Source organism: Canis aureus, chromosome 8 (assembly GCF_053574225.1).
Source record: "Canis aureus isolate CA01 chromosome 8, VMU_Caureus_v.1.0, whole genome shotgun sequence".
NCBI classification, from domain to species: Eukaryota; Metazoa; Chordata; class Mammalia; order Carnivora; family Canidae; genus Canis; species Canis aureus.
Genome location: NC_135618.1, coordinates 21327155 through 21344574, shown reverse-complemented (window position 1 = coordinate 21344574; position 17420 = coordinate 21327155). Strand labels below are relative to the sequence as shown.

The following is a 17420-nucleotide window of genomic DNA, read 5'->3' as shown; positions in this document are numbered from 1 at the left end:
TTTTTTTTAAAGGAGAGTTCTTTTCTCTAAAATGCTTACCACAGTGGAATCCCTTCTGGAGATTGTAAATTTATATCAGAAAATAACCGGGGGCTATCTAATATTTAGGCAAACAATTTTGGAGTCCTTTTGTGCTGGCAGTTGTCATTTTGTAACTTACAAATGTGTAATGAAAGTAATTTATATTGCTCTTATCATTTTTTCTTGTCCGCCTTTCTTGGAGTTGGACTGGAATTGGTAGATAGTTTCGGTCCCAAACTAACTACTTCTAAGAATTTATTTCTTCGTTGATACTGGATGGTTGCCCGGCTGGACTTCACGTGTTTGTGCCCATGTTCCGCCCCCTGTCGGACTCTGCATAAACCCAGCGTGGCCAGAAGACTGAAGGTAGAAGCATTTGCCATCACAAATGGTATTTGCACAGTGATCATTGTTTTGGAGAGTGACCGAGGTCACTCTCGGGGAGCTCGGGGGGCCTTTCGGAAGCCTGCGCTAGGCGCCGGGGGCCGGCGGCCTGGGAGGCGCGTGGGCGAGGCGGTAGCGGGAGGCCCGCAGCTGCGAGCTCGGGGTCGTGCGGGGCCCGCTGGGGGGGGGTGGTGTCCGGGGCAGCTCGTACGCGCAAGGGGGCGGTTCAAGAGACCGGGAAGTCTGCAGCTTGTAAGGCCGAGGGCTGAGCGCTTTCAAAGAGAGGCGGGGGAGGGAGCGGGATTTCCCCGCCCCGGTTCCCCCACGGCCCAATCCCTTCGGCTTCTCCTTTTCTCCTCCGGCCGCCCGGCCCCTAACCTGCTCGAACCCATTATGCGGTAGAGGCGGCCGGTCTCTTTAAGGCCCCGCCGCGCCTGCGCCCTGGGCTTTCCTGACGCGGCGGGCCGGACCCCGGAGGAGCCTGCGGGCGGGCAGGGCAGGGGGCCGGGGGTCGGGGAGCAGCGCCGCGGCGGCGCCCGCAGGCTGCGCGAGGCTCGGAGGCGGCCCTGAGCTGCCGGGCGGGCGCGGCGCTCCGGGGGGCGAGGAAGGCGGCCCGGGGAGCCGGAGCGGGGCCGAGGCGCTGAGACGCGGCGGCGAGGCTGCCGGCTGGATGGGAAGTTAATGTTTACGGCGGAGTCCACCCAACGTTTCCAAGGTGAGGGGCGCCGCGCCAGGCCGGGCGGGCCGCGAGCCCGGGTTCCGCTGGGCGCGCGGCGGACGGCGGGGCCGCGGCGCGGCGAGCGGGGGCCGCCGCCGAACTTGCCGCACGAGCGGGGCGGGCGCGCTCGGCGCCGCCGGGGCCTAAGTTCGCTGAGGCCGCGGCGGCCCGGGACCCTCCCGCCGTGGGCGCCGGCTAGGAAGCTCGCCGGCGGCGCCTGCACTGGACTCGCCGCGAGGCGGAGGGACCGGGCGGCTTCGGGGGCGCTCGCCCGCGGCTCCCGGGGGACGCTGACCTTTCGGCCCCGCCCTCGAGGCCAGGAGTCCGTGCTCGCCGGGCGTCTTCGCGGACTGAGACCGCCGGCGCCCCTGACTTGCAAAGTTGGCGTCTTTACGTGGGCCCCGGGATTCTGCGCAAGGCGTTTCTCCAGGCGGGTGGGTGACGGGCTCGCCAGGTGTGCTGCGTGAGCCCCAGGGATGCGCTCGGGCAGCGATCGCACCCGTGCCCGGATCACCTCATGACTAGCGGGGCAAGCCTCAGATTGACCGCAGAATTTCCGGTACATTGGATTGTGGTGTTGGTGTTTGCTTTAGAATTGCCGTGATTTCTTTGTGCCTTTTTTTTTTTTTTTTTGAGGGGAGGGGGGCGTCTTAAGTCAGTTGTCATCCTTTCAACGAAGAGTTAACAAAAACTTTGGAGTGGTTCCTTTGCTTTTCCCTGTATCCTTTGCCGTTAGAGGTGACTTTGAAAAAGCAGCATTTTCTTGCACAGATATCTTTTCTTTGGGTTACACTGTAGAATAATAAACTCCTTTCTTCGCTGAAATGAGAGAAACCCAGTGCTCCTTGAAAATCAAGAAAAGCTATCTGTTGGTGGTTTTTACTTTTGTTCTGGACTGATATGTGTTAGCAGTTTTTTTTTTTATTTTTTTTTTTATTGGTTTTTAATTTCATTCGTAAACTTTGTTGAGTTCACCTGAAGCTCCTTTTCTGTTCTAAAACGCTACTAGCCTTACGGTCTCTGAGAACTTTGTGTCAAGAAAACTTAGAAAACTTATTGAAGAATAATAAACAGAAAAAGTGCACAATCCGGAGTGCAGGTAAAGGATTTTTTTTTTTTTTTTTTTTTACTAAGTGTGCCATCGCAGTTCAGGAAACAGTATTTCTAGGTTGGGGTTTATTTTTTTTTTTTTTTTTATTAAAAACATTTTTTTTCTTTAAAAAAATTTTTTTTCTTTAAGATTTTATTTATTTATTTATTCATGATAGTCACACACAGAGAGAGAGAGAGAGGCAGAGACATAGGCAGAGGGAGAAGCAGGCTCCATGCAGGGAGCCCGATGTGGGATTCGATCCCGAGTCTCCAGGATCGCGCCCTGGGCCAAAGGCAGGCGCCAAACCGCTGCGCCACCCAGGGATCCCTAGGTTGGGGTTTAGACCTGGGAGTGGAATTGTTGGTTTGTGAGGTATGTGAATGATAAAACTCTAGCATTAGGTACTGTTGAACATTTTCCCAAAGTGGTTGTGCTAATTAGCAGGGAATGGTAATCCAGTTACCCCACATTCTTGCTGATGCTTGTCAGTTCAAAACATTTTTGCTATTCTGGTAGAGGTGCAATAATATATTAGTGTGGTTTTATTTTGTGTTTTCCTAATGGTTGTGGCTTTATCTTTTATTGGTCATTTGTATGTCTTCTTTTGTGAGATGTCTGAGTCTTATTTTTTAGGATTTTTTCGATAAGAGCCCTTTCTGGGAGGTACACACACACACATATCCATATCTGTAACCTATACATAGTTTATCTTATTCCATTTTGTCTTTCCATCTTTTAATAGTGTTTTTTCTTTTTTTTTTGATGGACATTGTTAATTTCAATGAAATGTATTTACTGTTTTTCTTTGAGTACTGCTTTCTGTGCCCTATTTAAGAAATCGTGCCTAGCCTAAGAATATGAAGTTATTTTCCTATGTTACCTTACAGAAGTTTTTTTCCTTACAGAAGTTTTATTTTGTTTTACTTTTCACATTTAATTTGTGCAATTTCGAGTAAATTTCAGGTGGATTGTAGGGGATCAAGATTCACTTTTAGCCAGGTGAATATCTTTTTGACCTAGCACCATTTTTGAAAATAAAGTACCATACTTGTCCCTCTGCACTGTGTGGCACTTTCTCATAAATCAGGTGATTGTTTAAGTGTGGATCTGTTTGTGGGTACTCTATTTTGTTTTACTGGTCTATTTGTTATCCTTGCACCAGTATCACTATTAATTAATGTAACTGTATAATAAGCCTTGATATGTGATAGTATAAGGCCTCTTTGTTTTTTTTAAATATTGGTCAGTTCTTTCCTCTTAGCATTTCCGTATAAATTTCAGATTCTGCTTGTCAATTTCAATAGATTTTGGAAATTGGAATTGAATCTATATATATCAGTTTGGAGAGTATCTTAACATTGAGTTTTCTAGTATATGAGCGTGGCATATACTTGTATTTATTTAAGTCTTTTTAAAATTTCAGTAATGTTTTGTAGTTTTCTGTGTAGAAGTCTTGCATATCTTTTATTCTTAGCTATTTGAAATTTTTGATGTTACTTTAAATGATATATATATATTTTAAAGATTTATTTATTTATTTATTTATTTATTCATGATACATGTAGAGAGAGAAAGAGAGAGGCAGAGACACAGGAGGACAGAGAAGCAGGCTCCACACCAGGAGCCCTCCGCGGAACTCGATCCCGGGACTCCAGGATCGCGCCCTGGGCCAAAGGCAGGCGCCAAACCACTGAGCCACCCAGGGATCCCCTTTAAATGATATTTTAAAATGTCATTTGTGGCTACTATATAGAAGTACAGCTATTTAAGACTTTAATCTTCACTCAGGACTGAATCCAAATTATACTTTGTATGTTCTAGTTTTCCAATTTCTATGTGTGTGTGTGTGTGTGTGTGGTGTCTAGTGTCTAGTCTAGTACCAATTAAGGAGTATATAGTATTGAGTATATTGAAAATCACTGTGTTAGGCCTTTGTAGATACAAAGCTGATTAAGATGCTGCCCCTGCCCTTAAGGGGTTTAGAGTCTAGGAAGGTTAAGTAGAAACTCAAGAAGAGACCTTTATCCTCCACTAAAAGTGCTATTATCAAAATTGGTTTGGCAGCATGCAAAAAAGACATTTAAATCAAACTGGACAGGGGAGAAAGTGGGGGAGGTAATATGACTGGCTCGCACTGTTCTGAGAGCTGAGCAAAGAAGTGGGCTGTGGGTGGATAGGGGCTGCTATTTACTATACAAGCTTCTGCTTAATCCCTTGGCTTTCAACCTTAGCCTCACTCCAGTCTTTGGGAGTCTGGAGTCTCTCCAAGTCACTGTTTCTAGAGAATAAATTTATGAGTTGACATAAATGAAGGGAACTAGAGGGTCTATATTTTATAAATTTGATGCAGACTAAAATTTTTAAAAATTTTATTTATTTATTCATGAGAGACACAGAGAAAGAGAGGCAGAGACACAGGCAGAAGGAGAAGCAGGCTCAATGCAGGGAGCCTGACATGGGACTCGATCTCGGGTCCCCGGGGTCACGCTGTGGACTGAAGGTGGCGCTAAACCGCCGAGCCACCGGGGCTGCCCTTAATGCAGACTTTATTTTATTTTTTTTTTTAAAAGATATATATATATTTTATTTTTAAATTTTTTTTTCAATTTTTATTTATTTATGGTAGTCACAGAGAGAGAGAGAGGCAGAGACACAGGCAGAGGGAGAAGCAGGCTCCATGCACCGGGAGCCCGATGTGGGATTCGATCCCAGGTCTCCAGGATCGCGCCCTGGGCCAAAGGCAGGCACCAAACCGCTGCGCCACCCAGGGATCCCTGATGCAGACTTTAAATTGCTAACCTGCTCTTCAGCCCCATACCTCGTCCCCACTGACTGACCACATACTGTCTGGAAACTCCCAAGTCCTGACCCTGCCTGGGGTTCTATGAGTGAAGCATATCAGCTTTTGACCGTATTCCCTTATGCAGGCCTGTAGGTTTGGCTTCTTTTCTACTTAGTTGTGTATTTTTCTATGTCTTTCTTGTTTCACGAATGCCTTATCTTCTTTTATCTATCTGAGAATGTTAAAGATAGTTTCTTTAAGCTTTCTTTTTCCTTGCATAGTTTGTTTCCTCCAAGTTACTTTTTTTCTGTTTGGCATAGCCTCAGCACTAGAGATCCTCCTCAGAGTTTTGATAATCCTTGGTTTTTGTTCATGAGTGAGAGTGGACAACTAAAAGCCGATTGGAAGCCCTGAGCTTGTAGATGGGGCTTACTTCCAGTTTTACTCTATGAACTCCATAGAACAGTGGTTCTCAGTTTTGGTTGCACATTAGAATCATATGGGGCACTTTATTTTTTAAAATATTTATTTATTTATTTATTATTTATGATAGAGAGAGAGAGAGAGAGAGAGAGAGAGAGAGGCAGAGACACAGGAGGACGGAGAAGCAGGCTCCACACCAGGAGCCCGACGCGGGACTCGATCCCGGGACTCCAGGATGGCGCCCTGGACCAAAGGCAGGCGCCAAACCACTGAGCCACCCAGGGATCATATGGGGAACTTTAAAAATACACAAACACACAGCTAAACTAAATACAACTGAATCACTCAGATTAGGACCCAAGTAGCAATATTTTTTAAACATTTAGGTATGATTGCATACAGAAAGATACACAAATTTTAAGTGTAGTTTGATTTTGTCATGTATACACCCATATCATCAACACAGGATACAGAGAACCTTAGAAAGAATTCCTTTATATCTCTTTGTCTTCCTTTACTCCCTGCCCAGAGGCAACTGATATTCTGATTTCTATCCCCATAGATTAACATCAGTATTTTTTAAAGTTGTCCAGGTGATTCCCCTTTGTGGCCAAGATTGAAACCATTGGTTCAGGTGGACTGTTGGAGTTACTCTAGCATCTTTCCTTTGGTCTGGCCAGATTTCCCAGAGAGTATCTTTCAGTTTTGTTCTTGGAGGGTAGCAGTTTGGTTGCCAGTGATCTGAGAACTCTAGAAAAGGGAGTAGGTAATGAACCATAGAACATTTAGTATAGGGGCGGGCCTGGGTGGCTCAGCGGTATAGCGCCACCTTCAGCCCAGGGCGTGATCCTGGAGACCTGGGATTGAGTCCCATGTCAGGCTCCCTGCATGGAGCCTGCTTCTCCCTCTGCCTGTGTCTCTGCCTCTCTCTCTCTCTCTCTCATAAATAAATAAATAAAACCTTTTTTTTTTAAAAAAAAAAGAACATTTAGTATATAAGATCACATAATTTGCTTTTTTTTTTGTTGGGATACCTGTGTCTTCCACCATGTGTGGTTTACCCTTTTGAGAGATTAAATCTCCAATCAGCTGCTGCACTGAGGATGGGCCACCCAGCAGCTTGAGGAGGAATGGGGTCTAGGTTTCTAAATGTTCATAGCTTTCACCTGATCCTTTCTTTAGTCTCCTATACCCCTCTTTGTTTTGGCAGTCCTGGAGCCTTTTGAGGAGTGTATAGTATAAATTAGGTTTGTTCTGAGTTGCCAGCACTGCTAGTTTGTAATTTGGCTGTCTTTAACAAAGTCAGTTACCAATCCTCCATCTTCTTTCCAGCTTCCAAAATTTTATTGCTGTCATCTCTTCTGTTCTTCTGTCCTTATGGTTTATGAGCTAAAAACAGAACACAACAACATCATTTTCTTTATCCTTGTTTTAGTAGAGTTTTGGGGAGAGAGGAAAATTAGATGTGTGTGTTCAATCTGCAAACTTAACCTGGAAGTCCATCATCTGCTTTCCTTTATACAAAAATGTGTTGCCATCTGCTGTTCACTCTTGTCTTCTACTTGTAGGGCTATATCTTTTAAATCTCTTTACTGTTATCTAAGTAGAGTGTCAGGAGGGAGAGTACCTAAATATTGGATCAAACTGTCATTTTTCTAGAAGTCCCCAAATTCTTTCAAGAAGTTCTTGTCCCAGAATTGTACATTCTTAGGATTGGAAATGATTTCAAAGGTAAGCCAGTCTAGTGAACTGATACTTTGTATAAAGTGGGAATCTCCTGGTGAAGAGGGGATTCATGATTGGAGAAACAGGATAGTGGATCTCTGCAAGGGGTGTGAAAAATCCATATAGACATCAAACATTTAATATTGAAAGAATAAGTAATCTTGCATATTTGTAACATATAAAAGTTACTAAAAATAATGGTGGTTGTCTTTTCAGTCAATAATACTTCAACTATGGTCATGAAGGAAGAATATTTTGAAGAAAGATTATATACTAGAAAATATTGGAAACTATTGCTAAAGATAAAGTTGTAGCGATTTTAGTTTGTAGTTAACATAAACTGATAAATTAAAACCACCCGTTAAAAGCTTTATGTTAAGTTTCGCTAATAGCTTTGTTCTTTGTACTCTTTATTTTCTTTAAAATACTTATTAAGTCTCTAGGTTTCCAAAAGGTCTTTGAGACAGTTTTTTACCATAAAGTTTACAATGAAATGAAAATACTATTCTCAATATAATTTGTTTTCTCTTAGGCTAAATTTATACAAATTAAAGTATTTACCTTTAAATTGTGTCCGCCCTTTTCTGTGCTAAAATATCTTTTTTCATAAGAAATTTGTGGTGGTATTTTATTGATTTCTTACTGTCTTTATTACTTAATGTCCTTATTTGACACCAAAGGCTGCCAGCCCCATTTTGCTCTTAAAATTAATTTCTGACAAGTTTTATAAAATGTAAAAGTTTGCTTATCACTGCCCACAATTCTCAGTGGCCTTTTTTGCTCCTCCACCAATTATTTTCCTTCTGTTTGCATATAAAATTCAAATATAAATAAAAGATAACACTGGCAGTTATCACTGTCTATCTTGGTCATATGCTAATTCTGTCTTGGAAGCATGTAGGTTAATTAGTGTTTTGTAGATAGAACTTGTTCGCTGTGGCCCCATATGTTTGCTCAGAAAGGATCATCCCATTCTCATTATTTCAAATTTCCTGGTGTGTTTATTTGTTGCCATTTCTAGGTCTGTTTAAAATTGTATCTGTAGTTCAAGAGAGCTTTCCCCCGCCTGTGCTATTTGCAGTTTATCCTTTAAGTGGCCAAAGATAATGTGGATTTAGGGATCCCTGGGTGGCGCAGCGGTTTGGCGCCTGCCTTTGGCCCAGGGCGCGATCCTGGAAACCCCGGATCGAATCCCACGTCAGGCTCCCGGTGCATGGAGCCTGCTTCTCCCTCTGCCTATGTCTCTGCCTCTCTCTCTCTCTCTCTCTTTCTGTGACTATCATAAATAAATAAAATTAAAAAAAAATTTATTAAAAAGATAATGTGGATTTAGTGCTTGTTAATTGTTCTTTGTACTAATCTAGCCCTGACAGTTGTGCTCTGAAACGTGTTCCCTAAAGCTGGTCAAACTGGCCATTATCTGGTCTTCATTGTTGGTTTCGCTATTCATCATCTTGTGGGTTCATGATTAGGGCTCTCTCCTTGAGGACCTGCTAATTCCTGTGTTCTTGGAAGAGACCTTGATGAGAGATAGGAACAGAACTGGTTTTATTATTGATCATTCCTCTTTTTTGTTTTTCATAGCAAAGTGCAAGCACTGATACAGAAGTGAAGATGAGAGATAGGAACAGAACTGGTTTTATTATTGATCATTCCTCTTTTTTGTTTTTCATAGCAAAGTGCAAGCACTGATACAGAAGTGAAGATGGGAATTTTGTCTTACTTTCAGTTGGTGTTCAAAAGATTAATAGCTGTCTTCTTTTTTGGCCTAGTACAGATCTTTTGCTATGTTAAAAATGAATCCAACATTCTCATGAATTATGCTTAGTAAGTTTGTTAGATCAATGTTAATAGATACTGGATAAAAGTGTAGTTTTAATGAACAATTATATAATATGTTTAAATGAGCTGCATGAGAGAAAAGTTTAATGCTACCAGGTATACTAGAAATTAAGATAGTTAAGAAGACACGATGGTGAGAAGATAGAGCTTAAAGTAAATTGAATATATATATATTTTTAAGATTTATTTATTTATTCATGATAGACCTAGAGAGAGAGGCAGAGACACAGGCAGAGGGAGAAGCAGGCTCCATGCCGGGAGTCCGATGTGGGACTCAATCCCGGGACTCCAGGATCGTGCCCTGGGCCAAAGGCAGGTGCCAAACCACTGAGCCACCCAGAAATTCCCCTTAAAGTAAATTGAAAATGAGTTTTAGGGAATAAGCCCATGGAAAGTCTAATGCCTTTGAATATTTATCTGAAATACATGTAAGGGATGAGCACAAAGTTAAAGACTTGACTGCCTTTTTGAAAATGTGGAGAAGCTTCTTTTCTACCGTCAATGAGCAAAGTTTATAAAGGTTGTCAAATATGATGGTACATTTACGTGTTAACATACAAGATCAGAAAAATGAATCAGTAAGTGATCTAGAAATACAAAGAAGCTATAAAATTGTCAATAAGTCATTAAGAACCACCAAGATAACACATTGAGCATCTCCAATGTCTAACATAATGATAAGTATTGGGAAGATAATGATGATCTATTCTACATAGATAAAATCCTTTCTTTTTAAAAATTTTTATTTATTTATGATAGTCACACACAGAGAGAGGCAGAGACATAGGCAGAGGGAGAAGCAGGCTCTATGTACTGGGAGCCTGACGTGGGATTCGATCCCGGGTCTCCAGGATCGCGCCCTGGGCCAAAGGCAGGTGCCAAACTGCTGCGCCACCCAGGGATCACTAGATAAAATCCTTTCACAAAATTTACAAACTAGGGGAAGGCACAGTTGATACATTGTTTCTAAGTGAGATGATGGTTTTGTAAAAAAGAAAAGTAAGTGAATAGTTTGCTTAAATCTTGAGGCTTTTTTTTTTTTTTTAATATTTTATTTATTCATGAGAGACACAGAGAGAGGCGAGGCAGAGACATAGGCAGAGGGAGAAGCAGGCTCCCTGTGAGGAGCCTGATGTGACACTCAATTGCAGGACCCCAGGATCATGACCTGAGCCAAAGACAGACACCTAACCACTGAGCCACTCAGGTGCCCCTCAATCTTGAGGCTTTTTATAACTAGTAAGGGAAAATACTGAGTGAAATAAATTTTAAATCTTAATATTTGCTTTAAAAGTTTTTGGAGTAAATTTATATATAGCATAGAACTTAACTATACAATGCAGTGAGTTTTGATCAATGCATATGCCTTTGTGAATCTCTCACCCTCTCCTTCATGGTTCTTTTAGTCAGTTCCTGCTCTTTTTTTTTTTTTTTTTTTTAACCACAGAGTAGTTTTTCTTGTTCTTGAACTTTACATAAAAATAGAATAAGTGTGTATTCTTTTTTGTCTGGCTTCTTTTGTTCAACATGTTTCTGAAATTCAACCATGTTTTGTTTTGATTTAACCGATTTAACTGTTTTTGCACATATCAATAGTTTGTTCTTTTTAGTTGGTGTGTTATCCATTGTATAACTATGATATAGTTTATCCATTCTGCCATTTGGCTTTTGTGAATAAAGCTGTCATGAACACTTGATTATTGGTCTCTTTATAGACATACTTTTTCTTATTTCTCTTGGATAAATAACTAGGAGTGAAATTACTGGGTCATGGGGCAGATATGTGTTTAACTTTAGAAGACGTTGCCATACCATATATTTTTCCTGATTGGTTCTATTATTCTACAGTCTAACGGGCAGTCTGTGAAAGGTCTAGTTAAGTGACAAATCGGAAGTGAGTTTCCGAAAGATTGTTCTGGTACAGTGGGGCACAGGACTTAAGATAGGGAAAACACACAGTAAAGTAATATAGTTGAAAATTGATGTATTCCTGTTTCAAGTAATTGATAGGGAGAGAGAATCTTAGGGGATTCTAGAGCTATGGTATGTGGAGTGAGGATAAGGGAGAAGTCAGAATGACCTCCATGTATCTGTTCTAGGCTGGTAAATATTGGTGTGGCAGCATTAATGGAACCGTTGAAGAGTAGATTTTGGAGGGAAAAGAAGGTAATAATTCTGTTTTGTTTATAAGTAGTAATTGGGGGTAAAAGGAAGTAGATGAGATAGCTCTGGAAGTGCATGTAGTGAGGAAAAGCCCAGGTTAGAATGGGATCTTTGGGGGCCATTGACGTTTCAGAAATGACCTGATGAAGAGGAGTCTGCTAAAGAACAGAAAGAGTAGCCACTAAAGAAGGAAAACCAGGAAACTGATTTAACAGAAGTTGAGAACTTTGAAGGAGGAGAGAAGAGCTTGAATGTAGTGCCTGTGAGTAAAAAAATAAGTACAGCCATTTTGGAGGTTAATTTTTTCTATGTATATCTGCAAAAAGTTTAAATATCACTTTTTTTTTTTTTTTTTGAGAGTAAGTGCATGTGAATGCATATGGGCAGGGAGGGCAAGGTGGGTGGTGAAGGGCAGAGGGGAGAGTGAGGGAGAGAAGGAATCCTAAGCAGGCTCCACACCCAGCATGAGTCCAATAAAGGGCTTGTTCTCATGATCTGAGATCATGGCCTGAGCTGAAATCAAGAGTCAGATGCTCAACCGACTGAGCCACCCAGGTGCACCACATTTCTTTTTTCCTTCTTTTTATTTTTAAAGTAATCTTTATACCCAGTGTGGGGCTTGAACTCACTACCTCGAGATCAAGAGCTGCACATTCTACCAAATGAGCCAGGCAGGCACACTGAAATTTCACATTTCTTGATCTCTTATTTTATGGAATAACTCCTAGAGAACCACAGAAATATGGAAAGGTATGTTTAGAGGTATTCATGGCACCTAGTATATAATAATAAAAAAATTGAAAACAACTCAAGTAGCTGTCAATAAAGGATTGCTAAATTTGGCATCTGAGTGATTCAGTCGATTAAGCATTTGCCTTCAGCTCAGGTCATGATCCTAGGGTCCTGGGATCGAACCCCACATCAGGCTCTTTGCTCAGTGGGGAGCCTGCTTCTGCCTCTTTTGCTCCCCCTACTTGTGCACTCACTCTCTCTGTGTCAAATAAATAAAATCTTAAAAAAAAAAGGGTTGCTAAATAAAATACGGTACATTCTTATGATAGAATGTTATACAGCTAATGTAATATGCTGTATATTTATTGCTACATTTCCTATTGCTGCTGTAATAAATTAGCAGACTTAGGTTAAAACAAAGACTTAGTCTCTTATAGTTATGGAGGCCAGAAGTCTGAAATGTTTCACTAGGCTAAAGTCAAGATATTGGCAGGGCTGTTTTCAAGGGCAGAATCTGTTCTTTTGCCTTTTCCAGCTGTTTGAATTGCATTCTTTGTATTACTTGCATTGTCTTCTGTGGCCTCTTCTTCTCTTCTAAGCCAAGAGTTTAGTATCTTCAGATGGGCCCAATCCAGATAATCCGGATAACCTACTCATCACAAAATCCTTGACTTAATCCACCAAGCCTCTTTTGCCATTTAAGATAACATTCATATGTTCTGGGTATTATGATGAGGAGCTCTCTAGGAGACTATTAATTAGGCTACTACATAATACTAACAAGGACAGAAGATTGAGATGCATTTTAAAAATTCTCAAATATATGTATAGTATGATCTAATTTTTAAGTTAAAAATACATATATACTCAGTATATGTATAGAAAATAATTTTTTTTAAGAATAAATCTTGATGGAGATAGACTGTGCTGCTAATGGGTGATCTTTGAGAGTAGGATTACAGAGTATTTAAACTTTTAATTTTTTTCTGTGATTGGGCAGCCCCGGTGGCTCAGCGGTTTAGCGCTGCCTTGGGCCTAGGGTGTGATCCTGGAGACCCGGGATCGATTCCCACGTCAGCATGGAGCCTGCTTCTCCCTCTGCCTATGTCTCTGCCTCTCTCTCTCTCTCTCGCTCTCGCTCTCTCTCTCTGTGTGTCTCTCAGGAATAAATAAATAAAATCTTTTAAAAATAATTTTTTTCTGTGATATTTCAATTCTTTTTTTTTATAAGTTTATTTTTTATTGGTGTTCAATTTGCCAACATATAGAATAACACCCAGTGCTTATCCCATCAGGTGTCCCCCTCAGTGCCTGTCACCCAGTCATCCCCACCCCCCGCCCACCTCCTTTTCTACCACCCCTAGTTCATTTACCAGAGTTAGGAGTCTCTCATGTTCTGTCTCCCTTTCTGAAATTTCCCACTCATTTTTTATCCTTTCCCCTTTATTCCCTTTCACTATTTTTTATATTCCCCAAATAAATGAGACCTATAATGTTTGTCCTTCTCCGATTGACTTATTTCACTCAGCATAATACCCTCCAGTTCCATCCATGTCAAAGCAAATGGTGGGTATTTGTCGTTTCTAATGGCTGAGTAATAGACCACATCTTCTTTATCCATTTATCTTTCGATGGACACCGAGGCTCCTTCCACAGTTTGGCTATTGTGGACATTGCTGCTATAAACATCGGGGTGCAGGTGTCTGGTGTTTCACTGCATCTGTATCTTTGGGGTAAATCCCCAGCAGTGCAATTGCTGGGTCATAGGGCAGATCTATTTTTAACTCTTTGAGGAACCTCCACACAGTTTTCCAGAGTGGCTGCACCAGTTCACATTCCCACCAACAGTGCAAGAGGGTTCCCCTTTCTCCACATCCTCTCCAACATTGGTTGTTTCCTGTGTTGTTAATTTTCCCCATTCTCACTGGTGTGAGGTGGGATCTCATTGTGGTTTTGATTTGCATTTCCCTGATGGCAAGTGATGCAGAACATTTTCTCATGTGCGTGTTGGCCATGTCTATGTCTTCCTCTGTGAGATTTCTCTTCATGTCTTTTGCCCATTTCATGATTGGATTGTTTGTTTCTTTGCTGTTGAGTTTAATAAGTTCTTTCTAGATCTTGGATACTAGCCCTTTATCTGATATGTCATTTGCAAATATCTTCTCCCATTCTGTAGGTTGTCTTTTAGTTTTGTTGACTGTTTCTTTTGCTGTGCAAAAGCTTCTTATCTTGATGAAGTCTCAACAGAATAGAGAATCCAGAAGTGGACCCTCAACTTTATGGTCAACTAATATTTGACAAAGGAGGAAAGACTGTCCACTGGAAAAAAAGACAGTCTCTTCAATAAATGGTGCTGGGAAAATTGGACATCCACATGCAGAAGAATGAAACTAGACCACTCTCTTGCACCATACATAAAGATAAACTCAAAATGGATGAAAGATCTAAATGTGAGACAAGATTCCATCAAAATCCTAGAGGAGAACACAGGTAACACCCTTTTGGAACTTGGCCACAGTAATTTCTTGCAAGATACATCCATGAAGGCAAGAGAAACAAAAGCAAAAATGAACTATTGGGACTTCATCAAGATATTTCAATTCTTAACTAACATTTTCTAAACAGAGAAATGGCACAAAATAAAGGATAGAGTATTATACTGGGTTACATGTTGTAGAGAGATAGAGGCTCTTGGTGAGTGACCTTAGCAAGTGGTTTCAGTAAAAGGGTAGCATAGAAGCCAGATTGCAGTGAAAAAGTGGGAGGTGACGAAGGGAAGAATGAACAGCTAAATATTGTTCCAGTTGCTTAGCTATGAGGGGTGGCAGGATGCTGTGAGACTGGGATACTTAGAGGGATAAATAAGATCCAGTGAGATTTTTCAATATGGCAGAGCAGCAGGTTTGAAAGTTGAGGGCAGAAACTGGGAGGAAGAGAGAGAAACTGAGTTCCAGGATAATTCAAAGAGCATGAGGCCGAGGTCTTCTGACTTGGTTAAGCAGAAGACCCACTTGCTTGTAGCAGCTAAGACCTAGAGGAGTGTGGCTGGCTATGCATAGTAGTTAAATTTATGTTGTAGTTTTATTCAGTATTATCAGATTTAAAAAAAAAAATCTCTTGCAATCCTGCTTGCTGCTTTGGCATCTTCTGAAAGTCTGAGGTTATTGTTTATGTAAATTTAGTCTTTTTAATGCACTCTCACTGTTTTGGTCTGTCCTCAAAACTTCTGATTGTTTCAGTAGTCTAGCATATGAGTTTCAGAGATTAGACCATAGTTTTCTAGGTGCAACATTTTGGGATTTTTTTTTTACTGTTACTGAAACTAATTTTTGCATTAAAAGATCTGCTTAGGGATCCCTGGGTGGCTCAGCCGTTTAACACCTGCCTTCGGCCCAGGGCGCGATCCTGGAGACCCGGGATCGAGTTCCACGTCGGGCTCCCTGCATGGAGCCTGCTTCTCCCTCTGCCTGTGTCTCTGCCTCTCTCTCTCTGTGTCTCTCATGAATAAATAAATAAAATCTTAAAAAAATAAAATAAAAGATCTGCTTAGGGACACCTTCGTGGCTTAGCCATTGAGCGGCTGCCTTTGGCTCAGGGTGTGATCCTGGAGTCTGGGGATGGAGTGCTGCCTCGGGCTCCCCATGCGGAGCTGGCTTCTCCCTCTGCCTGTGTCTCTGCCTCTCTCTGTGTGTCTCGTGAATAAATAATATCTTAAAAATAAAGATCTGCTTATATAAGTTTGAATCAGTTTTCTCTTGATTCTAGAATGTTACAAGAGGAAAGCATGGGAAATAACATTCACTTCCAACTATTTTCAAGTTCCTAACAAAAAGAGCTTAAATAACTTTTGAGTAGCTTAAGTGACTTGAGGAGGCCACATGTGTGTTGTAAATAGAACCTGGTACTTTTTTTTTTTTTTTAAGATTTTATTTATTCATGAGACACACATACACATACACACACAGAGAGACAGAGAGAGAGAGAGAGAGAGAGAGAGAGAGAGGCAGAGACACCGGCAGAGGGAGAAGCAGGCTCCTCACAGGGAGCAGGATTTGGGACTCGATCCCAGATTCAAGGATCACGCCCTGAGCTGAAGACAGATGCTCAACTGCTGAGCCACCCAGGCATCCCTCTGGGTCTGTTTTTTTTTTTTTTTTAAACCAGAAAGTATGTTTTCATGTTTACTGTGCAAAGATGGACATGAGGAGTGCAAGTAATAGATGTAAAGTTCCTGGAGTAGTAGCTGTTATGTGTTTTGATGTCCAATATAAATAGCAGCTGTTATTTTATGATTATGATGTTATTAAAGGAAGACTAAAAAATGCAGAAAGGACAAATGAAATTTATATGGAAGGTAGTATATAAGGAAGATCAATCTGACAGCAAGATTAGTTTCAAGTTTGTATTCAGTTTTGAATTACCAAAATAGCTTTACCAAAACTAACTGTAAGATCATTTTCTCATATGTTAAGGTGATAAATAATAATATACCTAATTATTGTGTGTGCTTAAAAATATCTTATTCTTTGGATGGTTTTAGTTGGCATAGTAGCAGGAGAGATTCTAGGTTTGTGTAATACCTTTTATGGATTCTTTACTGAAGTGTATAGCATTAAGTAAGACTTTTTTTAGCATGAACAAAACTTAATTCAGATCCATAGCTCATTGTAATTTTGGTCATTTAATCAAGATGGCTTAAAGGAGCACTATTTCTTCTTAAGAAATATGTGTTACCTAGTAATTAATATATGAATTCATAAACATGAAAAATATCTTAATACTGGGTAGTACTTGAAATGGCCAGTTAAAATATTTCATTAAATTTTTGAATATGATTGAACTTGTATAACTCTTAGGTTTTTTATTTTTATTTATTTTTATTTTTTTTAACTCTTAGGTTTTTTTTTTTTTTTTTGTTTTTTGTTTTTGTTTTTTTAAAATATTTTATTTATTTATTTATTCATGAGAGACCGAGAGAGAGAGAGGCAGAGACACAGGCAGAGGGAGAAGCAGGCCCCATGCAGGGAACCTGATGTGGGACTGGATCCTGTGTCTCTAGGATCAGTCCCTGGGCTGAAGGCAGCGCTAAACCGCTGAGCCACCTGGGCTGCCCTAACTCTTAGATTTTAAATGCTAAGCGAATGCTAATTCTTCAGGATAATTGCATGCTATTTCTAGTACGGTTTCAGATACTTTAAACATTTAAAATATTAAAACTGAGTAGTACTTCATTCACTTGAAATGTTTCAATCATGTAGCCTATAAATATCAGCAATACTCAGATGTTTTGAATGGGTTGGAAGAGTGTGTGTGTGTGGGGGGAGGGGGTAACTTTATATGTAGCTTACAGTATTTCTGAGCAAAGTCCAGTAGAATTAAGGGAATTTAGGGACGCCTGGGTGGCTCAGTGGTTGAGCGCCTGCCTTTGGCCCAGGGCGTGATCCTGGAGACCTGGGATCGAGTCCCACATTGGGCTCCCTGCATGGAGCCTGCTTCTCTCTCTGTCTGTGTCTCTGCTTCCCTCTCTGTGTGTGTCT

At 41.0% G+C, this 17420-nt stretch overlaps 1 protein-coding gene across 5 annotated transcripts in view; it reads left to right on the top strand.

Moving 5' to 3' along the window:
* The first annotated feature begins 393 nt into the window (after positions 1 to 393).
* Positions 394 to 17420, top strand: part of EVI5 (ecotropic viral integration site 5) — a 193283-nt gene continuing 176256 nt past the window's right edge. For 4 of the 5 annotated variants that reach the window (XM_077905439.1, XM_077905441.1, XM_077905446.1 and 1 more), the window contains exon 1: positions 394 to 412. In XM_077905439.1, coding sequence (XP_077761565.1) covers positions 410 to 412 — 3 coding nt within the window. In that variant the 5' untranslated portion in view covers positions 394 to 409. Of the gene's footprint in view, positions 413 to 964; positions 1121 to 17420 lie in introns of those variants that run through there. The other variant, XM_077905436.1, reaches the window with a different exon arrangement.